Genomic DNA, 25584 nt, shown 5'->3' on the forward strand with positions numbered 1-25584 from the left:
GGCGGGACGGGCGGGGCCTGGAGCCGGAGCCCGTCCCACCCCCGACCCGGGCATCGGGCAACTCTCTGGGGACGGACCGAGACGTGAGCCCGGCTCGGCGGTGCCCATAGCCGGGCATGGCAGTGGGGAGCTGGAGACCGGCCCCGCTGACGGCCCCGGGGGGTGACGTGGGGTCCTGGGCCGTGGGCAGGGTGAGGGAGCCCGGGCAGATGCCGCCCTGGCTTGCCTCTGTCCCGTTTATACGTATTCAGGCTGTAAGAGATGGGTTTGAGATGCCACCCCCGCGGTGCCCCCGCCACCCATCTCGGCTGCCGGCGGGCCGGGACCGCCCCGCTCCACCGCGGCGCCCGCCCTGTGATGACAGCAAAGGGGGGCGACGGGATTGTCGGTGACGCCATCGGGCGGCGCCTGGCTTTGCGCGGCGCGGACGGGACGGCTCCGGACGGGACGGGGAGAGGCCATGGCTCCCGCCGCCGTGCAGCCGCCTGAGATCCAGTTCGCGCAGCGGCTGGCCGCCAACGAGAAGCGCATCCGGGACCGCGCCGTGAAGAAGCTGCGGGGCTACATCAGCGTCCGGACCCAGCGCCCGGCCGGTAGGGCTCGGCACGGCACGGCACGGCGGGGCGGCATGGCCTGGCGCTGCCTGGGGGCGGTGGGGCTAGCGGGGCCGCAGCGGCGGGGACCGGGCCGGGGCCGGGGGCCGAGGCCGAGGCCGGGGCCGTCAGCGGCGCGGGTGAAGCGGCGGCCCCGGCAGGCTGGCGGGGGGTGGGGAAGCACGTGTGGCGGGGAGCCGGGACCCGCCTCCTCTCCCCGGCCCGGTCCGTCAGCGCGGGGCCGCCACCTGTGGTGTCTTTGGGGGGTTTTGGGTTTTTGGTTTGGTTTAATTTATTTTCTTTTTTGTTTTGGTTTGGTTTGTGGGTTTGGGTTTTTTTTTTTCATTTTTTACTTTTACGCACACATTTCGTCACAGGATGCCAGCAGCCCTTAGTGGCGCGGAGGGCCTTTCGCATCCTCGCCTATAGAGTTTCCCCGCGGTGGGAGCGGGCAGGCCGGGGCCCGGCGCTGGCTCAGGGCGCTGGAGGACTCGGGGAGGATCTGCCTGGCCCGGAGCGGGGTCTTGCTGGCAGCAGTGACGTTGCCGGGAGGGGAGGGTATAGCTCACACGCTCATTCCCAGGCACAGGACGTAAAGGCACTGAGCTGACCCGGACTGAACCCACGGCAGTATGTGGAGCATATATTTTCTGCTGTGCCGCCCGGTGAGGTGGTGACTGCCAGTTTCTGTGATTGATATTGGAGGGAATGGAGTCAATTCGTTGTTACCTATTCAGATTATCTGGGTTACCGGTTACCTCCACATTCATGATATCAAAAGATTTTTTTCCAACAAGGTTTATTATCCTACTTGGAGCTGTGTTCTGCCGCTTTAGTCCAGTGCATGGGCACTTCAGTGTCGTCTCTGGAGATAGCTTGTGTCTAGCCATGCCAGTCTGAAGCTGTCTGCACCTAAAGGTGCCTCCTGTGCACCCTCTGCTCATGGACGCAAGTTATAGGAGGCTTATGAGGTCAGTCATAGCATTATGTGAATGCATGGACCCGGTTCAGTAAACGTTCCCGTCGGAGCCATAAGGAGCACCATAGGGAGATGCCCAAGAGATTCTGTGATGTTTCTGGACTGCTTTTTGCAGCATGCTATGTTGCAAGCTGGACACAACACAGGAGGGAAACTGGTCGTCAGCATTTGCAGAGCGCTGTGTCTGACCTAGTAAACCTTCCAGCTGCGTTTGGGAAAGTGGGACTGAGGTTTAAGTGTACACACTCCTTTGGCTTTGAGGAAGCCAGCCTAGACCTGGCACCCCGAGAGCTAAACTGAAACTGGAATGCTGGTTGAACCTTAGTTAATTCCTTGAAAAGACACTGGGGAGTAGATGTTGTTTCTTCTTCCCTTTACCCTCTTCCCTTTCCAAATACCATTTGACCCATTAGCCACATTTGACAGAGGGAAGAGCACCTAAGAACAGCCTTACAGGGTCAGGCCAGAGGGCCAGATAGCCTGTTATCTCATGTCTGACAGCTACCATAGATCTAGGGGTTACCTGGGGACTAAAAAGAGCAAGTGAGTGTACATTGTATTCTTCCCAAATCCTTTCTGAGCCTCTGGCTATTTTTTAGCTCTGGAGACTTCCTAAGCTGGATGTGGCTTCTCTGTGTTCAGCAGAGCTCTGTGCATCTCATTGCAAAGTACAGATTCCTTTAAGTTTGTCCTAAGAAGGACAGGAGTGCCCTAACTGAGGGAAAAGGTTGCAGGTTAAGCTAATGCCTTAAGATATTAGGAAACCACTACAGGGAAATTGTCAGTTGGGATGTGAACCTTTTGCATGTTAAAGTCAGCCCATCATGAAATGCAAATGAGTAGGAAACAGGGTTACTAATTTTCAGAGCTGTTAGATTTACTTACTGTTACGTACTATTCAAGCTAGTAATATTAAAACAAAGGTTAACATCTTTGGACTTGGAGAGAAAGCTTTCTGTTTAGGAGAGATTTTTTTTTTTAAAGTTATTTATTAATTAGCAGTCTTATATCCATCCAGCCTTCTGAGAGAGATGAGGCTCATACGTTGGATAACCCAGCTAGATACCCTCGCTTCAACAGTTGAGAACACGCTAACTTTTGAAAGAGGTGGCGGAGTTCACCTGACACCCCAGTGACGTGTTTCATGGGCAGACAGGACTGCTCAGTATGGTCCGTGCTAAGGCTGCATTACGGGTCACGCTGGGGAAACTTCTTCAAAGAGCTAGAGCTCTTAATTTTCAACAGGAAGTTTAACTCTACAGAAGGCACAGAACTACTGAAGTCGTCATGTGTGCAGATGAGCTTGGGTGAGCACGTTGTGCCTTGGAAGTGGTCCTTCTTGGGTTTTTTCTTGTTAGCTACCTTGAAAGAGAAGAGCATGCTGTACTGGGCTGAAAATAGGAGGATATCTTTATAGAGACATTGGTAAATGAATTGGTGAAAGAATAGTGAGTAAAAGTAACTTCTAGTAAAAGAGGGAAGATTGCTGGGCAGTTTCCTGTCTCACAGAGCTGCACTTACTTGGGCCCAGATCTACGAAGGATTTATGTAATTTCCACTGAACTGTGCCCATTTGGATCTGGTCCTTGAAGATCATCTAGAGTAGGAAAAACCACAACAATTTTAATGATAGCAATGTCAAAGCAGCATTAACTCCCAAGCAGAAATGGTAACAAGGCTGGCATTAAAGTAGCATGTCTTCAGTGAGTGGTTGCACATTGCTAATCCAAGATCCCACATTGTACCTGGAGATGGAGTTACAATCCAAGCCCTAAAACCAAAATCTTTCTCAAGGTAGCTTTAAGGTAAACAAGGCCTTAAGTTTTGTGCACTGTGGTTGCTAACACAATAGATAGAATTTTTAAAATAATCTTGCTTGAATGATCATTATTTGCCAGCTGTGGATGGTGACGGCATGGTACATAAAGCTGAAAAAGGGAAAACACAATCTTGAAACTACTTTTTGAGTGACTAGGATAAGAAACTTGCTCTAAAACCTTTTTGATCAGGGTACTTTGTCAAATGGACGAAGGACCGCCTAGGAGACTTTAAAAAGCCTGCTATGTATCAAAAGCAACCCCATGGATGTCTGCATTCCCTAGATGGGGAAGAACTCCTGAGCCATCTTTATAGGTAGCAGCTGACACCCCCTGGACATAAGCCTAATGTCTGATGCCTCTGTAGGGTTAATGCTGCCTGTGAGGTTAAGCTTGCCTCTTACCGCTACGTATGTAGCCTATAATTCTGTTAAGAAAGGTTACTAATTTTAATATTTCAATGAATATTAAATCAGTAAATCAATTTGTTTCATATTTAATCTTAACACTACTGCCAAATCTAAGTTAAATTTATAATTAATGCTTAATATTACTAGACGTATTTCTTCCTATGTAGCATTTTGCATACATTCTTTGCTCAGCTCTACTTCCTTTCTTTTTAACCAAGCGTGACCGTAGATGATTTAACTAACGTGTTTACAGTTTTTTGCCTGAGTGGAGAATGATGCCATAGTGATAATTGCTTTCAAATGACCTTGTCCAAAGAGGAGGTACTTAATTTAGACCTAGCCCTGGGTCTCAGGCTTTTTGATTGGCAGATCCCTGAAAATTATTCAAAAGTGACAGTGATCTTTTTGGAGCAAATTTGAGCTTACTGATGATGATGATGATTACTTTTTTAAGGTGATTTTTCTTGAAATTACTTCAGAGTACTTAATAGGCCATAGTTTGAAAATAGCTGTGGTAGGTTATTGCAGCTACCTTGTAACACTATGGCATTATAATTCTCCTTCCCAGAAATGTATCCAATGTAATGAATAATCCAGTTTTTAAAATGTTCTTGAACAACTATTACTGATAGTAAAATTCTATTTTCCATGTATTGCTTCCCTTCTGTAATGTGTGATTTTGACTAGAATGTGAAGTTTTATGCTGTTAATAGTAAAAATATTCTTTGCTGTTAAAATTCAGATGATACCGTACCTCAAGACTAACTGTAAGGAAAGTATTTTCATTATGGTTGCTCAGACTTTTTGATTATACATTTTAATATCAAAATACATGTGTTGACTGCTAGAAGCATATTCTATCAAAACAAACCCCTAATAAGGAACAAAACTATTGGTAAAGTGTGACTTTATTGAAAACGAAACAAACAAGCCAAAAAGCCTTGTCAGTTATGTTTGAGGATTTACACATCACGTCTGTTGCAAAATTAGATATGATGCCCTCATAAAAAATATTGCTCAGACTTGGTACTAAAAATATGCCAGAGGGATTTATCAGAATTATCTTAGCATTCATCTCATCTCATGTGTGATTCCTTTGAAATCTTTGTTACTTTGGTACAAGATAGGCGCTTACTGTCATGGAATCACTGAATTATGCCAAGCTGCCTTCCAATTAGCGTGCTTACAGTAGGAACCAAGGTTTGCTCAAGAGACTATAACAAAAACAAAGAAAGCAGGGAACAGAGGGAACTGCATGAAAACATTTTGGTGGCAACGTGGGAATTTTCTTATTCATTCAGACTTCTTTTGTACTGTAGGTGGCTTCAGCCAGGAAGAACTGCTAAAAATATGGAAGGGACTGTTCTATTGTATGTGGATGCAGGATAAACCTCTGCTACAGGTATAGTAACTGGTTTTATATTTGCTTGAGTGTGTGTCTTTACTATAGGGACATACTAATTTAAAATAGTGAAAATTACCTCAGTGAGTTTTGCTCACTTTTTTTTTTTTCTTCCCCTGCTACTCATATGTTGCATGTGCAGGAAAGGTGACTGTAACTCGGTGATCCTCACCATATGAACAGAAGCCTAAATGGCATCATGTTTGGAGTCACCTTCTGAATGGCAGGTGTAGCTGTTTACCTTGCAAAGCCAGACCTGAAATATACACCGTTATGAAGTGCATTGATTTGGTGGAACCAAAGGAGTAACAGCAGATTGCCCTCAGCTGCAACTACAACATACCTGCAACTTTTAGTTAGCCTCGTTTCAAAGTTTCACGTTTTCTTTTCTTTTGTTAGTTCGGTGGCATTTCCTCTACTACCACCTTTGTCTCTACTACTGACTTTTGTCAACTGCTACCAGTTTGTCTCCCTACTTTCAAAAGAACCAGTTTTGGAGTACCAAATCTTAGTAACCTCACTTAGTCCGTTTTCAAATCACTTGTCTGTTTGCATGAACAAGGTTTATCTCACACATAGCACAGAGAGCTCAGCCTACAATTAAGCTGTATGTAAAGTTTTACATCATTTTTTAATTAAAATAAATGGGATTTTTCTCCTCCTAATTTAATTTTGTCTGCTGTCAAAAAGATGATTTGTGCAGAGATCTGGTGAAATGAACAGGGCTTGATACCCTTGAGTTGTCTCTTACAACCGACCTAATCCCAGGGAAGGATAACTGCAGTACTAAAGCAGCTGACACGAGAATATTTTTCATTTTGAGGGATGTTTCATGATACTCATACTTCTTGCTGTTTTCTGATTGTGAGTTGACCAAGCTCTGAAATGTGCTATACTAACTATATTTATTTACTTTTAGGAGGAACTTGCAGACAATATCTCACAGCTTATCCATGTGATTCAGAATACAGAGGCTCGTAAGTACTATTTCATTATCCAGTGCTTTGTAAGGTACTTTCATCTTTGGCAATTTTGAGGCTACTATCACAGTGCCAGAATAGAGACAGCCAGATAGGGGTGCTGCTTTGGGTTTTTTCTTTGCTTTTTGTCCAACTGGTGTGTGTGTGTGATTGCATTAAGGGAAGCATGAGATGCGGTTTGTTTCTGGTTGTTGCAGGGGAGGAGTTGTATCTCCAGTGTGATAAAGGTGAGACTTTGCAGGGTGCATAGCAGAGCAAACTTGTTCCTTTACTTTGCCATTCTGCATAGAATTACTTGTTCTGTGTATCTCCTTCTCAAAAACAACCTTGTTTCATGAGCTGTTAAGCATTCAAAATGCATTTGAAATAGAGTGCTCAGTCAATGCCAAAACTTGCATAGGTAGAAATTAGTGCAGAATGGCAATTTTGCTCTAACTTGTATGTATATAGCACAAAATAGATACAAAGCTGTCCCTGTAATTACACTTGTCTTTAAAAGCAGCTGTGTGCCTTTTCTTGTGTTGTTCTGAAGTTTGATTTGTCCTTGTTCCTGTCTGATGCATGCCTTCCCATAGCTCTATCCCTGTCACTAAGCAAATCCCTAGGGAGACGCATCCGTTTCTCACGTTGAAGCGCTTTCTTGAGGTTCTTTTAGGTTAGCAAAATAAACCATTGTGCCAGACATGCAGATATTTGTTCTTATTCTTTTACAGGTCACCTCTTCATTCAGACATTTTGGCAAACTATGAACCGTGAATGGAATGGGATAGACAATCTGCGTCTTGATAAGTACTACATGGTAATACTAACTCTGTTGTAGATCTTTTCTGCAAGAAAAGATGTGGTGGTGGTGGTGTGCTGGAAGGCAGCTTTGTCTGCACATGCATTTATGTGTATTGTAAGAGAAGACAATTGACTATCTTTGTGATGCATTGCAAGAGACACTTGTTTTAAAGGCTTTCACTCACCACTGCAAATCTAAAAGCCCTTGCAGTTTTATGTCAGGCTGCAAGTGCTTTCTTGTTTGCCTTCCTTTATAACATAGTGATATTTCTCATTGATTTCTGTACGGGTTATAAATACTGTCTCAGAGGACACTGCATCAACATCAGTTATTTAGATCAGGCTGTTTAAAGACATTTTATGACTCTGTATAAAGTAGTTGTCACTAGAACCCCAACTTTCCACCACTGAAGTATGCACTGTAGTACATTCAGCTATCAAAATTCTTTCTATAGGAAACACTATAGGAAAACAAATAGTAAAATCAGTGAGAGAATAATCTTAAAAGACCTACCTTTGTAAAGACCAAAATCATGTTAATCATCTTCTTTGAAAGAAGTTAATTGCAGGCACATTCGCTGCTGGGTTTTGTTTCTCAATGTTAGCAGAAACCAGGTATTTCAGTAAGTGAAGTGGTTTGAACCAATTTAATGTAGCTATATTACATATAGCTGTCTCTTAGTGCAAGTTTCAAGTAAATTAAATTATTATTGTTATCATCTGTCCCATATTGTTGTCTCCAGTTTAAGCTGTGGATTTTTTTTAGATTTGGCAGCACTTAATGAAGAAATCAGGGTGATGGAACAGGAGAAAGTTGTATAGTAGAAATGGTCATGGATTTCTCTGGGCTTAGGATATGAAAATAGTTTATTGTCTTTTGATCTTCACAGCATCCTTCTGTTGCTTGATATGATAAACAAGTCTGTCAAAATGTTCATATGAGGAAGCTTTCCACCTTGTGCTATGGTTTACTAAGTAGTCTAATCATATTACAGTCACAGTAACTCCTTTATCTGTTTTCATGAGCAAAATGTATAACAAATTTTGTACTTTGCAGCTAATGCGTATGATTTTGAGGCAATCCTTTGAAGTGCTGAAAAGAAATGAATGGGATGAAAGGTAAGCAGATTTCTGAATGTGGCTGCATCACCTTTATCAAATAAATTTTTATTTAATAGGTCTTTTTTCTCCATAGATGGCGCTGTCGTGAAGTCGTATCACTAAGGCTTATTTGTTCTCCAGATCACTTACGATATGTAGTTTAGAAACAAAGTTAGGTGTTACACTTCATTAAGTTAAATGCACACTGCACTCGATAACTCTCACGTTCACCTAAGCCACTTAGTGTGTGTGTTTCACAGAAAGAGATTTGAGAAAGTAGCTCATATATGCTTGTGCAAAACCTGAATGTAGGAGCTTGTCATGTGGTATTCCAAGCAGTAGTGAAATCTGAGGGCTCCAGATTTTTAATGGAGTTTGCTAGATCTGACTGATTTAGCCAGGAGAACTAGCAATGGAATGTTACCTGTGGAGAGATTAGACAGGGACCCTGCAACCTGCGTCCCAGAAAATATAGGAGAGGTTGGGGTTTTTTTGTTATGTTGTTTTTCTGATTGGCTGTGACTTTTTTAATTTTTATTTTACTGTGTTTAATCATGGTGACTTGTCTTTTCATAAGACTCAATTCCTTAATTGTAAACTGACTTCCTGTTTTTTGTGTACATCAGTGGTTTTGTTTGTATTTCTTCCCTATTCTATCAGATGACAAGTAATTGCAGTCATCTTGCTCTGTTTAGACCTCTTGTGCCACTTCAAAGCTTGCTCTGGGTTTAAACTGATGAAGAGGCTTAAGTCTTTTAATTAAAAGTGTTTGATAACCTAGTGCTAAGGTTATCCCTTCTCTCTCTTGCCTTCTGAAATGTGGAATGTATATAGGCGTGTTTTTGTGGAAATAGAAAGGAATGCAAAGCTAAAGTACACCCCATCCCCTCTGTTCTACCTTAATTTTGCATTGGGTGAATGCCCACGTGTGGAAGAGATGACAATGCTCCTTGACAGGAACAGAAAATGTGGGAGGAGGTTTGATAAAGCCGAAGCCCTTCTTCCCCACACATGTTCCCATGGCAGAGACATGGTCACCCAAACTGATCTCTGACAAGGTTTCTTATGGCTTTTGCGTCCCTTTTTCCAGCTTCAGTGGAAGGATGGCCTGGAGACCCTTCACCACCAGAGGTGGGAAGAGATCATGATTCCTTTCTTTGCAGAGTGAGGGAGCTCAAGAGCTGCCTTTCCCTCCTAGGTGGAGACTAGAAGCTGCCTAGCATGCCTTCTGTTTCTCTTTTCTTTTAAAATGCTTTTTGAAGAAAGGAATATTAAAGCAAAACTGAAATAATCTTTCTGGGGTTTGCATGAATTAAATTCTCTTTGGAAGTGGAAATGTTTGTTCTGGGCAAATTTGCAGGAGGTCTCACAGAACACCAGGGGAGAAAGCGTGGAATATGCAAAGCTTCACTTCCTTAAAGATAGCAAGGATAGGCCTCAGAAAAGAAAAAAAGAAAGAAAAAAAAAAAAGAAAAAAAGTCCCAAGTGCTGCTTAGTTTCAGCAATGACAGCATGTGTCTGAGCCATGGCACTCCAGCAGTATTTGTTAGTACTCCAATAGTCAGTAACTGAAGAGAGACACAGTCCTGCTTGTACACAGCTCAGTCGCTTCTGGCTTGAGCTATCAGGGTGATGATTTTTTTCTGCGTAGCTTAGCCCTCGATCTGTTCTTCAGTGTAATTGTTTTGCTCTAAGGGACAGTGGATAACATGCTTTAACAAAGGCAAAGTCTGCACAGTCAAAATGAGTTTGAGAAGGATCAGTATTAAATTTAATCCTTGGGTGTGCACCAAAATGAAAATCCTTTTGTAAAATGGAAGGGTACAAGGTGTTGCCCATCAAGGATGGATGAATGTGACGCTGTGTCTTCAGGAGGCTCTGCTCAAATGGCAGAATCCCTTCTCCTTCCCATCAATCATATGGTATATAAACTTCAGTCCAAAGTAAGGTGTGAACTTTAAAACAGTGATTTTCACTGTAGCAAATTGTGTTGAGTGGATTGTCTGATCATCTAGACTGTAAGGAGTTCTGATTATGGATGAATTTTTTTAAAAGTTTGCTTCAAGATGTGAAAATTGGTCACTGGATTTATTTCTTACGAGTGTTGGACAGCCGTCTTAAAGAACTGGTAAAACTGTGAGTGAATGGAGTTTGTTTTCAAAGCAAATAGAATATGAGCAATTGAGTATGAGTATCTCTTGTTCTTTTTTATGTCCTTTTTTTTTTTTTTTCAGTCTAATTGAACTATTCCTGCAGCTACTAATGAAAGAAGTTATGGACCCAGACAGCAATGCTCCCACTGGGATAAAGTTACATTTCATTGATATCTATCTGGATGAATTGGCTAAAGTTGGTGCAAAGGAGGTTAGAAAATACATTGTAATTTTCTTCTTGATTAAAGTGAAGTGTGGCATGCAGCATTTCAAAGAAATATAATTTTTAGATGATGTATGTTTTAACAGTTTTAAATGTAACATAGCAACATGGAATAAGCATGAAGAAAGTGACTTATTACAATATATGCTTTTACTTTTGTTCATGTCTTAGTGTAGACAGTGAGAATGTAGTAGTTCTCTCAAGTTCCTGAGTACCGGTATACTGCTCCAAATTAAGGTTAGAAATAGCGATAGAAGAATTATACTATTCTCGTTTGTTTGTTTCAACAGAAAGGACTTACATCTTTTCTCTTGCGTGAACATGTTTGCCAATCTTTGCTTTTGCAAAAACTGACATAAAGCCTGCTCTTGACTGATTGTATAATACATGCAAATAGAGGAAGAAAGCGACCTTTTAAAGTTGTCTGTTATTTGGTTATTGCTGCCTGTGCGTTGGTCAATTTGCTCCCTACATCCAGTTGTTCGTTTTGCTGGTGACATCTGGTGTCTTTCTCTGCTTGTGCGTTGCTGTTTCAGTTGCCCTTAGATTTTGGTTGGTGTTACAGTGGTGCAGAGTTTTGCAGCGACTGTTGAAACCTGTTACTGCAGCTGTCGCTGCTGAATGTTTTTACGAAGAGTCTATCTCCTGTTACTCCCCTAGGGCAGGCTGCCCGCTGCCCCACACTTAGCTCCAGGCTTCTGCTCATTTACCTCCTCTTGTTTCTGCCATCTGATACATCTCCTTGCAATGGATGAAGCTGTTAGCAGTTTTCCATTTGTGTTCTTTGCAGTCAGCACTGAAAGCAAATCCTGCCTGCAGCTTTTGTGGTCCTGGGTTGTGGAGTGTGAGAGGGAAGATGTCTGCGCAAGAGAAGTGCCTGCACTTGGAGCCCAAATAATTTCTGCAGCTCCATAGTCACAAAACCCTCATTCCATGGCTAAGCCACTCACAGAAAGCATGGGGAATTAGTCCCCTAGACTATGTGAAATCACAAATTATGCTCATAAATTGAATTTAGGGAAGGATTTTTGTCTTTAGTACTACTGACAGTCTTTTGGTCCAGTTAAGAGAAACCCAGATCTTACTCATGTCTGCTACAGACCTTCTTTGTGAAAGAGCACAAAATTATTTAAGTTTTCTCTGCCTCATGTTTGCATATCTAAAATAAGAATCTTTGTTATGTTTCTGTACCGAGTAGGTTAAGGTCTGCAAAGCAGTCAATATGTTTATAATGATCCCAGGGAATATCTGGAAGTAAGTGATAGCAGTGGTAACAAAAAGTCTCTGGATACTCCTGTCAATTGGAATTAGACACTATTCTGAAAGACTTTGACTTCACTTCTTAAAGAAGATACTCCTACACCAAATATTCAAGAAGTTTGAGTATACGCATACAATATTTACTGTACTAACTTTTTTTCTTTCTAATCCTATAGCTCACAGCAGACCAGAATCTCAAGTTCATTGAACCTTTCTGCAAAATTGCTGCCAAATCAAAGGAGTAAGTTTAATGAAAGCATAAATATTTTTTTAAGAATTAAGAAATTCTGCATATACCACTCCACATGGTAGTAAATGGATTGAAGAAGAGTCATAGTGTAACTTCAGAATGTAGAGAAAGGAGAATATTTTATCTATGATATGCACAGTCATTTGAAGATAACATGTTTATCAAAGCTATAGATAATCTACATGGATTTATAAGAACTTTATCAACCTCTGTTGATTGGGTTTGTCTGGTTTGGTTTTTTTTTAAACCTGCATAGAACAGCTGAGCTGGTTAGATTCTTTGTTGTCACAGTGTAATATAGAGCAGCATATAAACACAGTGAAATTTAAGAGGAGAACATTGGCAGGACACTATTTGGATTAAAGGACTGCTGTTTAGGAAGTAACAGGTTCACTTTCCTCATCTGGAGAGCTAGATGCTCTTCCACTGTCTTCTTTCTTACCCATTTTCCCTGTATCCCTCAAATTTCCTTTTTTTTAATGTGGGAGGGGAGGGTTTGTATGCTTCTGCCTTTCGACTCTCATCACTGCTCTCTTGTAACACAGTCGGTGTGTGCTGCATGCTGTAGCCACTGGTGTCTTTGAGATCATTGTGGATCAGTCCCCCTATGCCATCGAGGACCTAATGAAAGAACTGGGTAGCAACAGTGATGAGGAGGATGCATCTGAAGAGGAGAAACAGGAAAATGAAGATGTGCTTAAAACCAAAGGTGAGGACGAAGTTCTAAATGGCCTTGGTAACACTTGCTAGGATTTAAAAATCTGTTTCTTAAAAATACATTTCTGCTCTGAATCAGTCAAACGCACATTCAAGGTGTCGTCAGGATAATTGTGTTTTCCTCTCTTCCCTTCACATGTGCTTAAACAAAGTGACTGCAAAAATCAGTGGTCTCTATAAAACCAGGCAATATCAGCTTTCTGCAAGAGTGCTAGATGATAACCCACTCTGGCTTTTGGCTCTTGGATATCCGTAATGTTTTTGAAGAAGATGAGGTTTTGGCATTCTGTGACAGTTTTAAATTAAATTAAATAAAATTGAAAAAAAACCAAACAAAAAAACCAACTGAGCAGGAATGTTTTCAATCCATGTACTCTGTACAGAGGCAATTTTTTAAAAGGTGCTCAGATAATGCCACAGTTGTGTATTGTGTAATGGTGACATAAAGTAGTTAAATCAGTCCAGGCTCATAAGATTGCATAAAGAAAAATGCACCTGATCTTCCATCTATCAGAGTAGTGTGTGCTGTCTCGGTTTTTACAAACTAAACATTAATGTTCCGTCTTTTTGTTGTTGTTGTTGAAATAGCAGACAGATGTATGTCAAGAAAATCAGCACAGAGCTCTGAAAAAACAGAGGATGTTTATGAAAGTGCTGATGATGGTATTGGGACTGTTCTTCAGGTTTGTGGCTTGCTTCCTCTGTTATTGATACTCTCCCACTGTTTTCTTTTCTGCTATGTCTGTCAAGAGGTACAGAAGTAAAGTGTGTTAATCAGATAAACACATTACAAAATTTTAATCTCCTTCTGCTTTAATGTCAGGTGGTATTTATGTAATGTGTACTGTCCGAATAGTTTATAAGAAAAGAAATCTACATCTAAATTCTGAATTATTCTTTCTTCTCTCCCATCCCTTCTTTTTTCTGCTCCTCCCTTCTGGTTTCAGGAGTTCAAAAATGTCTGGCAAAAGCCATCTCTCTGTGGGCGGGGAAGCAATCAGCTTAAGTTTCATTGACAATAAGAGCAAAAGTAATGGATGATGGAATACACAGGAGAGAGGGTAGCATGTTGTCATTTGGATTTTTTAGACCCTCTTCCAGTGCAGTGTAGTGTTTTTGACAGATCCAGCAGTCACACATGCACGTAGATGCGCTTCATGCATCTGTGGCTTTTAAGCAAGAATTAGGACATGACACACTTTAAATCTGGTATTTTGCTAAATGTTTTGTGGGAGATTTGAAGTTAATTGGTTGGCTTCTCTTGAGCAAGAATTAAGGTTTTGAGTGTTTGAGAAAGTGATACTGAGTTCAACTGTTCTGTTAATGAAGCAACCATCTGTAAAAGTCAGTATACATGTGTGAAGGGGCTGTACCTTTCAACAGAGGAGAAAATACTTTGGGTTTAAAGGAAGTGGCTGTTTAAAGGATGCATATGCTACTTGAAGGGTTGATAACATGAGTTGCGTTGGGTTATCTTGCATGAATAAGCTAACTAAGAAAAGCTGTATCTTACTTTCCTCCAACAGTTTGATTATAAGGCTGTTGCTGACAAGCTCTTTGAATTGGCGAGCAAGAAAAATACACCTTCCCTTAACAGAAAGCGTCTGTACAAGCTGGTCAAAAAGTGAGTTTTGTGAAATACTCCTTGCATGTGCCACCTCATCCTAAACAACTTTTACTTTGCTTTCTCCTTGCCCTCGCTTGTCCTGGTGACAATGTCACGAGAGCAGGCTTGCCTCATAATCCTCGATAACATACATAAGGTGCCTGAAGCCTGTGCTACTGTTCCTCATTGGTACCAGACAACTGCAGCTAGCTGAGGTGTATCCACATTGGGTGGATTTGTATTGCAGGATGTGACATTAGATTATGTGTGGTGTAAGTTACAGATATGGGAGAAGTGTTAAATTGCTCTTTTCTTAATACTTTAAGTGATTTGGTTTGAGTTTTTGGATTTCTGAGGTGGACCTCTTCTGGAATGAGCTCTTTGTAACTTCCTGTGTAAAACATGTTGTTCCTATTTTGACAAAATCATACTAAGTACAGTGATACTGTGCTGCTAGTGTTAGTAGTAGTAAACCAGTAATACTGTTTTGTTTTTCTTTCTCTCCCTTCTTCCCCACCTCCAGGTTCCAGGACTTAGCAGAAGGTAAGGACTGAGCAGCATGCAGACACAGTAGTTTCTTTCCATAAAAGGATATATAATGTTCCCATACAATGTGTATTGAAAATATTTTTTCTTCTTTTTTTAATGTGTATTTCAAGAATACTGGTTTGGGGATTTTGTGGGGGTTTTTTTAAATCTCACTAAGACACATTACACATTTTTGGTGAGATGGCCAAATCTCTTTCATGATTTGAGTGGTTCTATACTTTGTCCTTAAATGAAAGATGATTATTTTTACTTAAACAAATAGGAATCACTCGTATGATTTTCTTTCAGGTTGAGTGGGGAACAAGGAGTTGATTTTCCTTCTGTGGGAATTACGCTGTATATGAACAGCATAACTGTTCACGGAAATAGAACTATTAGTTTTCAGATACCTTATCCTTCTTCCTCAACAGGAATCTTCCCCCAAGATTTTCCCGAAGATGTTTCTACAGATGAAGATGATGATGAATTCAGCAGGGGAAGGCGAAAGAAAAAAGCTGTCAAACCTTGGGAGAAAAACAAGTTGGAAAAGGTAAAAGGTAAGGCAAGATCAACCTTTGGAAGAGAGACAATCTGCAGTCACTTGTGTAATTTGGCAAAGTATCAGATACAAGCTGTTCTGAAGAAGGCAAACCTGTTGTTCAGGTTGTGCTGATTTGTATCATGTTGTGATGAAGGTTAAATGTGAGATTAAGGTCTCTTTGAAAGTGGTGGGAATTTTATTACCAATTTTGAGGCAAGCATCACCTCAAAAATTTCAATCAATAGCAGAACTGGAAGCAGTTGTTTGCATTGCTCCATTGAGCAATTTCCATTTACTGCAGAAAAACAGAAACATATCAGAGTCCTTAAAATAGGATGACTCTTAGAATATAGGAATTTGAATTTGGGGGTGTTTCTGGAAAGGTGAAGAGAGTTACTGAGAACCACGTGCAAATATCTCTAGCCTAATCGCGGCTGATACTGATGTGGCACAAGCCAAATCATAGCCAAAAATATCTCATCAAACTACTGAACCCCTGAGTTGCCCCTTGATGGGCTTAACAGGTAGGTAATAACTTTTTCTAGCAATATTGCTATACAAAATAGGGCTACCACAGGGAATGGCTTAAATGTTAGCTGTGACGAGGCAAGATCAGCAAAATATTAATTAGGCCGGGCATCAGAAGAATGCAGTGTCCTGACCAGCTGTGATAGTAAAACTGTTGTGCTGGCTGATAGTAGGAAAATGGTATGTCTATTTTAAAAGAAGAGAAAAAAAAATAGAATTCAGTTGCTGTAAGTACCTTCGTGTTTCACATCTGTGTTACATGGCATTCTTTTTGGGGTAGATTCAGAGGATGAACAAGAGATGTCAAGTGCAAAGGAGGCATCAGTTCCCCAGAAGAAGAGGAAAAAAAGGAAGAAGAGGGACAGCCCAAGTGCTGATTCTGGACCAGCTGATGGAAATTGTGAGGAGGGAATAGCTGAAACATCTGGATCTAATGGTTTTAGCCAGGGAAAGGTGCCAGAAAATAACAAGGAAAGGAAGAAAAAGAAATTGCAACTAAATGAGGCAGATGAGACCACAAACATAGCAACTGACACCAGAGAAAATCACAGTATCTCTGCACAGAACAGTCCGGCTGATGCAGAACAGAGTAAAAAGAGTCAGTTGAAGAAAATGAATCCAAAAGTGCAAAATGTTCCTGTAAAACCAGCATGTCAGAATGGACCAGCTAATGCCAGTGAGGCAGAGGATGTCAGCCCATCTGTCACACCAGTAACTCCTAAGGTTGTGAAAAAGAAACAGAAAGCAGGGTCTGTCTTGGTGAATGGGGATACCCTTTTGCAGCAAACTGACGTGAAATCCAACAAGGAGGGCTTGCTGGGGACCCTGTCAGGAGATGCAGACTCTGAATCTGCACCCTCCAGAAAGGTCAAATTGAAGACAAAGCAAGTTGGTTTGGAAGGGATGAAAGTCTCCAGCCAGAAAGCAGCAACCTTGAAAAAGAAGAGAAAAGTAAAAGAGGTGCTGAACTCTGTCGAAGCCAATGGAATTCTGGAGACTGCATGCAAGAAGAGCAGGAAGGGGGTATGTAGATCTCATTCTTTTCTCTGCCTTCTTGATGAACTGCCAGGCTTTTTTTCAAATTTGGCTTTAGCTTTCTTAGTGTGGGGCTTCATGGGCAGGCTGTGGTGCTGATGTCATCATGCATTGTCACCAAAAAGAACTCAATTCCCCAGAAATCCACACCCACTCCACAGTCTTACACCCTCCTGTGCAACGACACTAAAGCCTGTGCCAGCTGCTCAGCTGAAAGGACTCATCTAGCTGAAACTTAGGTTGTTAGGGTGTGTGGTTGTCTTTTTTTCTCCTTTTTTCAGTCCCTGGGTTGATTATTCTTTTGCATTGGGTCTCTGGTTGAGCTTACAGCATGTTCACAAAGATCATATTTTGGCAAAAGGATAAGAATGGGAAGATGGAACATGCCTTTTTCAGTAGCAGCGGCAGCACACACTTAGATCAGTATCAGCTCGCTGTGAAATTGCCCACAGCAATTCCAATAGTGGCTTCTTTTGCTAGCTCACTTCTCCATCTTAAACTGTTAGTGCTGTATGGGGAAAGTATATGGGGAAAGAGCGAACAGAGAATATGACACTGTGACCTTCAATGTCATTAGTGACTGTATGACCATATTTATGAATGGTCATTTATGAATAAAGACAACACTGTGTTTTTTTGCTAGGAAGGTCTGATTGTAGTCTTCTTCAAAAATTTGCAGCTTGAGAACAAGCTAGGAGCATGTTGTGATTCTTGATTTCAAAGACAACACACACCCCCAAAGAATTAGCTTCAAATATCAAGAGGGAGGAGGAGGGGGAGAAGGGGAAAAAACAAGACAACTTCCACATTTTATCACAGTTGTCTCCAGAATTCAGGAAGCTAAAAGACTTTTGCTTTCTCACTTTATTTAAAGCAGAAGTGATTTTCAAATTGAAAGAGGCCATATCCCCTGGACGTTTTCCACAGCATGGCTGTGAACTGCTTTTTGAATTTCACATCTGTAGGTTGATATGAAGCATAGCTGAACTTCCCCGCACAGCAGTCCACAGATACCTGGGGCCCATAGACAACAGGTTGGGAAGCTCTGGAGCGGTGCCGCTGCCAGGACAGGTCCTAAGAATTGCCTTGTGCTGGAGAGAAGGATTGCTTTAAATGACAACTCTCAGTATGAATTTGAGGCAGCACACTAGTAGCAATACACAATAGCTGGATTTCTGAGAGTATAGAGAGACTTCATACTCCACCTTTTTTTCTGCAAAGTCTCCATCTTAGCCTAAAACAGTTTGTTCGTTAGTTGCGTATCTTATCCATCCAGAGGTACCACAGAAGAGATTTTGCTTAGGGGCAAGAAAATAAAATTCAGCAGTTACGTGCAGGAGAGCTGGGTCGATTGTAAGGCAGCCTCATGCACATGAAGAAAACATCTTTCTTTGCACTCTGACGGGCCAGTTCTTCCTTCTTTGCTTTGCAATGACCTTCCTGTTTCAGCACAGAGCCGACTTAAACTTCTATTTTCAGTTACGCTATACTGCAAAACTAACTCCTGAGAGTTAACCATGATGACTAGCTTATGTGAGTACCAACTAGCTTTCTCTCAGCTGTGGCAATATTTACAGAAGCTGTGTGTGGTAAGCTCTGAGCACTGCTCACTGTACTACATATAGTTAACTACAGTACTTTTGTACTGAGAGCATTTTTGCCTTTCCCTCCTTTATAGGAAAGCAGTGCTGCTCTGTCACCATTAAAGAAAAAGAAAGCAAAACCAGGAAATGATTTTGTAAAATTTGAAAAATCAACTTTACCAAAGCCAGTGTTCTTCAGGAAGGCCAGAAGCACCATCTCTTCGCCCAGGGCATCCATGCAGGTAATGTGATCTCACAGATGGCAGCTGAGTCAGGGCACAGGTCTCTTCCCAAGCTACCTGCCCAAGCAAAGGCATGACCTCACTCATGCTCTTTTCCACTCTCTGTTAGTCTCCTAGCACAGGCAGATAAAACTGGAAATGCTGTTGCATTTTCTTGTAAACAGTCTCACACATGCCTCTAAAGTTTCAGAAAATGAGTTGTAGGCATCTTTAAAATCTCTTCTTCCTTCCCCCCTGCTTCCAAAAATACCTTCTTGTTGAAAGGACACCATTCTGAACCTGCTCATTTCACAAGAAAGCAAAAGCATAAACTGACTTTCAGTCTTGCTAAGGGACTTTGAACCTCCATTTCTTCCCATTTGTGGAGGCTGGCAACAGTAGAGGGTTTCAGAAGACTGCCCTTTTTTCTAAACCTTTTTAACGTGATATCTTTTCAAGCCCTTCTTGCACTTTGAGGCCTGAGTGCAATGGGGACAGTGTATTTAATACACAAATATCTTCTTGTTTATTGTTGAATTACATAATGACATTAAGGAGAGTATGTGATTTCTCTACAAATGGAATGTTTGCTTTTGGCTAGAAAAGCAGGGCTGTCTTAGCAGCGCTCAGTGCTAGAGGATTGGGGGAATTCTAAATCAAATGAAGAAAGTAGTCTGCTTTGCATCAGTTTTGATGGGATGCAGGTAAAAGAACTCGTAGCATTGCCTCAGAAATCTTATTTTATTTCATGTCTTTATTTTGCTTTATAGCTGAACAAGCTGCAGTCGTCCAGCTCCAAAAAAGTCACATTTGGCTTGAATAAAAACATGACTGCTGGTGAGTCTAATACATCTGTGTGTCTCCACAGTCTCTCTTGTAGCCAAGGAAGGGGGAAGCTCATGTACAGTTATACTCTTCACCTCTAGAACAGGATGATTCTGATCCTTTCTTGCCTCAATATTTGCATATAGCTTATAAACCATCCGCAAGTTTCTGTCCGGAGGAGATGGTAAAGTTTAGGACATTGGGCCCAACAGCTAGACTTGTGCAATTCCAGCGTGCTGCGTTGCTGTGTTACTGACTTGCAGATTGAGCCTTATGGATAGACAGGAGTGCGGCAGAGCAATGGGCTCTCCTTCCTGAGCTGCCTGTTCTGCAGGGCACCTCTTAGGGAAACGCATGCACTTTGGTCTTCATTGATCACTTCTGCTTTGCAGGACAAAGGCACTGATATGCTGATGAGCTCAGGCTGTAGAACAGCAAAGTTTTGGTTTTATCTTGGCTGCCTGTGGTTTATTAATGGTAATGAGTAGATAAATGTCAGTTTCTTTCTGCATCCCACCTGTAAGCAGACAGTGTTTTCCCTGATAAATAAATGGCCTGCTCCATAGCATAAAAGTTTATTCCATGTATTCATTTAGCTCTGTTTTTTTAACTCTCTGAGGTGTGCTATAGGCCAAGTCCAAATGGAGAGTAGTGGGGTTGGATATATGTCTTTGTGTTAATATAACACAGCTGCACAAAGAGAAAAAAAATGCCTACCTGCCAGCAGACAGAATAACCAAGAGTCTCTAGAACAGTGGTGTTTAACAGTCAGAGTAGAAACATTTATTACCCATCATCATCTTTTAAACTAAAGTGTGGTGGTGTTCAGGACAGCTGGGACACTTGTTTCGGAGGAGTCAGCCCAGGGCCTCCAGTGGTCTGTGAAACCATGGGGATGGTTCACAGCCTCTCTGGATTGCTACAGACCCTGTTCTCACAGGGACTCTGCTGGGAGGTGTGCTTGACCACTGTTTCTCCTTTTTTTTTTTTTTTTTTTTTTTTTTTTTTTTTTTTTTTTTTGCAAAGTCTTAGGCTTCTCATCCTTAGTGAGGGACTTAAGCATCTAAGGCAGACTTCCAGGGTTGGACAATTCCGCAGTTGATTGAGGGGTCCAATTATTTATTTTGTATTTCTTTTAACTTCTTTGCTTGTTTTTTTTCAACAGAATTTAAAAAGACTGACAAAAGTATATTAGTGAGTCCCGAAGGACCTTCCCGTGTGGCTTTCAATCCTGAACAGAAACCCCGTCATGGGGTGCTGAAGTCACCCACAGGTACCCCAGCAGGAGAGCCTCAAATGAAGAAAACATTTACTGTATCAGCTAAGAAGAGACCAACTGCTATGGACTTCTTTTAAACCAACAGATGTGGCCTACTTTTGTACAGGACATTTTGCTAACCTAGAATGTTCTCTGGAGGTATTTTGAACTTCTTTATTTTTTTAAGTTAATACGAATTGTATATACAAAATTCTGATTGTGACCTGGGTCATCGCTATTTTGACACCACTTCAGCTGTATCTTGAAATACTTGTTTTGTCTATTTACAGAAAAGAAACAAAATCCAATCTCTGCTCAGGTTTGGTCTACAAAGAGTATGGTCTCTGCCCATGTCATTCCTGAGAGACTTGTTCATTTAATTAAGGAATGTTCAGGGTTGATTGTTCTGGTGATTTTTTTTTTTTTTGAGCCAGTTTAAGAAGACATGCACTTCGTGCTATTAAATTGTCTTTCTTTGGACAGGGCTTAAAATGGAAAAAAGACAATGTAGATTTTAAACCTACTAGTTGTTAATGTATTTTACAATTTTACCCCATAATTTTTCTTGTGTCCTTGGCATCCTGTTAATTCTTCTTCTGGAAATTACAATTACCTCATGTCTCTGTTTAACTTAAACAGCTGGACTTGCATAGCTTTACAGATAGTAAGCGAGCTTTTCCTGGGATAAGAAATGCGTAGCTGCTCAAGTGGTCACTGTTGCAAATAAACCTTCACAGCTGGTTGCCTGCTGAGTTGGGAACAGTCACCACATTATTTTCAGTAACACAAGTGCCAAAGCTGGCTTACACTTGTCATGTTGTAAGCTGGCTTCTTCTATTTACTGCAACTGAAATAATACTCTCGCACAGGAGAAATCCCCTCACTGCTGTCTTTCCTGAAGGTCTGACAAGACTCCTAGTTTTCTACTTTAGCAGGTGGCGTCGCCACATTTTACCAGAACTCAGATCTCATTCAGTGAATGAACCTCTGATTGTCCTGAAAAGAGCTAGATTGGTGTACTGCATCTTTGGTTAGGACACACATCTCTCTCCAAAAGCTTTGGTGCCTCTCAATACAGGGTGAAACTTTACAGCCCAGACAGCTTGGTTTTCGTTTTGATGTAGAACCAGAAGAATTCTTTCTGCAGCATTTCCTTGCGTTAAGTTTTTATTTTGATATTTTATTACTACTGTGCATGTTTTGGTTTTCCTTTGCGTCTTTGGTAAAGAATTAGGTGTACTTCTGTGAGAGACCATTAATGTATTCTGAGGAGGAACTGTGAGGAAGGAGAGAGCAAATGAAATGAAAAACTTTTTTTTGATACGGTTGGAAGATTTGAAATCTTTGTTTGCAAGTTTTGTGTATGTGAATGAGGCAAAGGCTTTGCAGCAGATCTCTCTGTTAGAGCTCAGCTTCAAAGCACAACCTGATGCCAGAGCAAAGCTACTCGTGAAGCTTCCCACCAGTTACTTCTCTGATCCTATAAGATAAAGGGTAGGCCTGCTTCATTACCTTGTCTTACAGTAAACAGTTAGCTACTTCAGCCAGCAAAATTAAATTTTTGTGACATAATATATTCGCATACTTCAATAGTACTTTTTACCAGTCTGATGCTGATTGTCCTCTGCTAGTTGACTCCTCGTAAGCAACTGAATTGAAACAGCTTTTCTGTAGCACGTATAGAATTTCTTCAAAATACTTGTATACTTGCAGATTGTTGGTTGGTCTCAGTGGCTCAATTCTAATCCATGCCAGTTCTTGCACTGTTTGTGGCAGTCTGCAAGTTGTTTGTGGTACCGCCAGAAAGTCATTTTGCTCTTGTCTTATCTTGTTTAAAGTCCAGGACTAAATTTTGTTTGGTTTAGTTTGTATTGGTTTGACTGACCAGTAAAGAACTCTGGAGAATACATCTGATAAAATTAATAATACTTGCTGTTTGAGCAATTATTGTTCATTTATATTTTAAAAAAACCTCATTGTATATTAGCATAACGAATTTTTTGGACAAGACAATGGTAAGTAGGATTTAACAAAGACTGTCCAATATGTTGTACTGTTTATCTTGTACTGTGGGTGAGAAGTCTCTTGTGGAATATGCATAAATGCATTTGTATGCGCATGGTTGTTAATGCATTAGGTTGAAGATGCCACGTTCCTCCAAGGATATAGATGCAAACAATCGGTAGGTGGATCTGGTGTGCACAGAAAAATCCAGGATCAGGACGCATTGCGGTTTGGGTTTGTTTGGGTTTGTTTTGAATACATATAACTTATTATGGAAATGTACTTAAATGGTTGTCTGGATCTTTTTCTATTGGTTGTGAATCCATTGAACCTGTTACTTGTCCAAATATTTTGTTGCCCACAGTGCTAAATGGAGGGGACAGAAATGGCAGTCAGGTTTTTATCTAAAATTTTAGTGATGTGGTTGCTTGTTGGGATTCACACATAATCCATCCATGCCACGAAGCTAGTGGAATGTTTTCTAAATATATGTATGTAGCGTGTATTGTCTTCAGTGGTGTCTGGAATTTCATTCAGGACAACTTTACAAACAAAACCCAAGTGCCGTCAATGCAGTTTAGTCAGTATTGTTGGGTTAAATTGAATGCATTACCCAAAATATTTGGATAGTGAGAATTCCAATAAACGCTGGAGACAAAAAAAGGAAAGAGAAATAAATGCAACATCTGGGATATCCACTGCACGGACACGATGGTACTGTAAGGAGAGATGTATTGATAGGAAAAGAGAAAAGGAAAATTGATAGGAAAAGAGAAAAAGAGAACTGATCTGATCTGTTTGATGTCACTTCATAGGTTTTTTTCATAGTGTTATTCCAACTCTACAGCTGCCAGTCATGCTCTAAGTTAATGTGGCATAACTTGTAAAGGATAGTATTTTGTAATGATTATCTCTACATTTTTGTTATGAATCTGATCTGATTTGTACTTCTAAAGATCTAATAGTTTATGATTCTTTATAGCTTCAAGAGAACTCAAAAGCACAAAATGAATTCAACAAGGCAAAAAGTCAAAATTATATTTAAATTATGGGGTATGCAAGATCTTTTATAGTCTATCAAAGCTGTGTGACTTGGAAAGCATCAAATGCCCTTTTTGTCATTTATTTCCTGTGCTTAGACTTAAAAAAAAAGGCAGAAAAAATTCCATGTGTCATTTTATGTACTTCTGCAACAACGTTGTTAATACAAATACAGTGTCTAAGCATTACATCATTTAGTCTAGTCCAATAAACCATCTTTTTTTGTGGACATTGTTTTGGGTAAATCTGTAAATTTGGGGAGTGGGAGGGTAGCATCCAGGTGGCCACTTGAAAATACAAAGGAAGTTGTTGCATGCATGCATATGCTCTCTCTCTCTCTTTATATTTTATTTTTATTGTACAAATAACCAGAATTGATGAAGACTCAGACGTGTGTCAGAAGTGAGTAGGGTGGCGAAAGGATACACCTCTTCATACACCTTAAGCTTCCAACCTTTGTAATTGGGCCATAGAGTAGATACCAGCAGCTGAAAGATCGCTCAAGAGAAGCAAGATCACATGCTGTCATTCCTTGACAATTACAATTGGTAATTGTGATAATGTGGCAAGGTGCGTACTTCAAAGGTGTAACTACAGATGCCAGAGTAGGTGAGAGATGGACACTCTGAAAGCTGTTTGCTTATTTGTTAGCAGTAGCACGCCTTATGGAGTCACATACATACAGGAATTCCCCACAGAGTACTGCCTCTCCATCTCGGGTCCTGACAGTTCCTTGCCACTGTGCAGGATCAATAAAAAAAATCAAACATGTTTTCTTGACAGGCACAGAATTTTCAGAAATGCAAAAAAAAACCGCAAAACCCATTTATTCAGTCAAAGAAAAGTGCCCTATCCACAACAGTGGCACTAGTAAAATTAAAAGAAATCCTCAGGTAAAATCAGAGCAAAGTCCTGTAGAAGTGACATTCTTGTTTTACATTTAAAATAATTCACACATCTTAAGTTTCTAGATGGTAGTATTGTGTTGAAGATCATAGTGATAGCATACTAAATTAAAGTAAACTAAGTGCTACATGTGCTTTTATTATACGTGGTGTCAAGTGGAAATCCCCATTTGTGGTTTAGCCGTGGGGCCCAGATAGGACTTTCTGCTGTACCTTATGCTGCCTTCATGCCGTGTAGGATCTTTATTCACTCTGGTGGAGTGCTGTACAGCAAAATTTGTAGTGCCTGAACGCACTCCAAGGCATCATTGTAAGATTCGGTGCCCCTCATGGTTCTTCCTGGGATCCACGCAAGCAGGTTGGACCTGGATTGTCATTTCAGTGATCCATGCTGGCTGGTGTTTCCAAGAGAGCAAGAAAACGTCTGTCCGCACAACAGTCTGCAAGGTAACACAAGCATATTTTACATTTTATTCCCACTGTGCAAATCAAGCAGAAATGTAGTGCCTCTTTCAAGATTAACATCATCTGCTGCAGAACTAAAAGTTGAACCATAAAAATATCCCTTCCTGGGAAAAAACTTTAAAAAAATAAAAATATGGATTTTGTTACTTTATCGCAACACGGCAATGGTTGTCATATGGTATTTTGGACAGATACAATTATTAACGTGATAATTCTGTGATCTCTAAAATAACTTCAGCATATTTGACCAATCTGCTGCGCTCAGGCATCTGAATAGCTGCATCCAACAGTATATAAATTCTCACTCAGGTAAGAGAAGGGCTTCTACAGGTATGTCAGCCAGAAAAGGAAAGTCCAAGAAAGCATACCCCACTGA

The 25584-nt window shown here is 40.9% G+C and overlaps 1 protein-coding gene across 2 annotated transcripts; it reads left to right on the forward strand.

Annotated features, from left to right (window-relative positions):
- The first annotated feature begins 22 nt into the window (after positions 1–22).
- RRP1B (ribosomal RNA processing 1B) lies at positions 23–24065 on the forward strand. 2 transcript variants are annotated; one of them, XM_075773203.1, is made up of 16 exons: positions 23–593; positions 5119–5201; positions 6121–6178; positions 6895–6980; positions 8022–8083; positions 10300–10429; positions 11878–11942; positions 12497–12660; positions 13257–13351; positions 14195–14292; positions 14798–14817; positions 15234–15359; positions 16158–16894; positions 18585–18731; positions 19481–19547; positions 20701–24065. In XM_075773203.1, exons 1-16 carry the CDS (start codon positions 461–463, stop codon positions 20889–20891), a joined length of 2262 nt encoding a protein of 753 aa, XP_075629318.1. In that variant the 5' UTR covers positions 23–460; the 3' UTR covers positions 20892–24065. The 2 variants fall into 2 exon arrangements, with proteins under 2 accessions (XP_075629318.1, XP_075629326.1); XM_075773211.1 differs by having other exon boundaries at positions 364–593; positions 13260–13351.
- Positions 24066–25584: the final 1519 nt, after the last annotated feature.

This window comes from Balearica regulorum, chromosome 1 (assembly GCF_011004875.1).
Source record: "Balearica regulorum gibbericeps isolate bBalReg1 chromosome 1, bBalReg1.pri, whole genome shotgun sequence".
In the NCBI taxonomy this organism is placed as follows: domain Eukaryota; kingdom Metazoa; phylum Chordata; class Aves; order Gruiformes; family Gruidae; genus Balearica; species Balearica regulorum.

What these genes read in the sequence shown, in the direction of transcription:
- RRP1B (XM_075773203.1), top strand. Translation starts at nt 461, where the DNA reads ATGGCTCCCGCCGCCGTGCAGCCGCCTGAGATCCAGTTCGCGCAGCGG. An exon ending in AGATGTGCTTAAAACCAAAG is followed by an intron (nt 12,661 to 13,256) that starts GTGAGGACGAAG and finishes TTGTTGAAATAG; the next exon opens with CAGACAGATGTATGTCAAGA. An exon ending in GCAAGAAGAGCAGGAAGGGG is followed by an intron (nt 16,895 to 18,584) that starts GTATGTAGATCT and finishes CCTCCTTTATAG; the next exon opens with GAAAGCAGTGCTGCTCTGTC.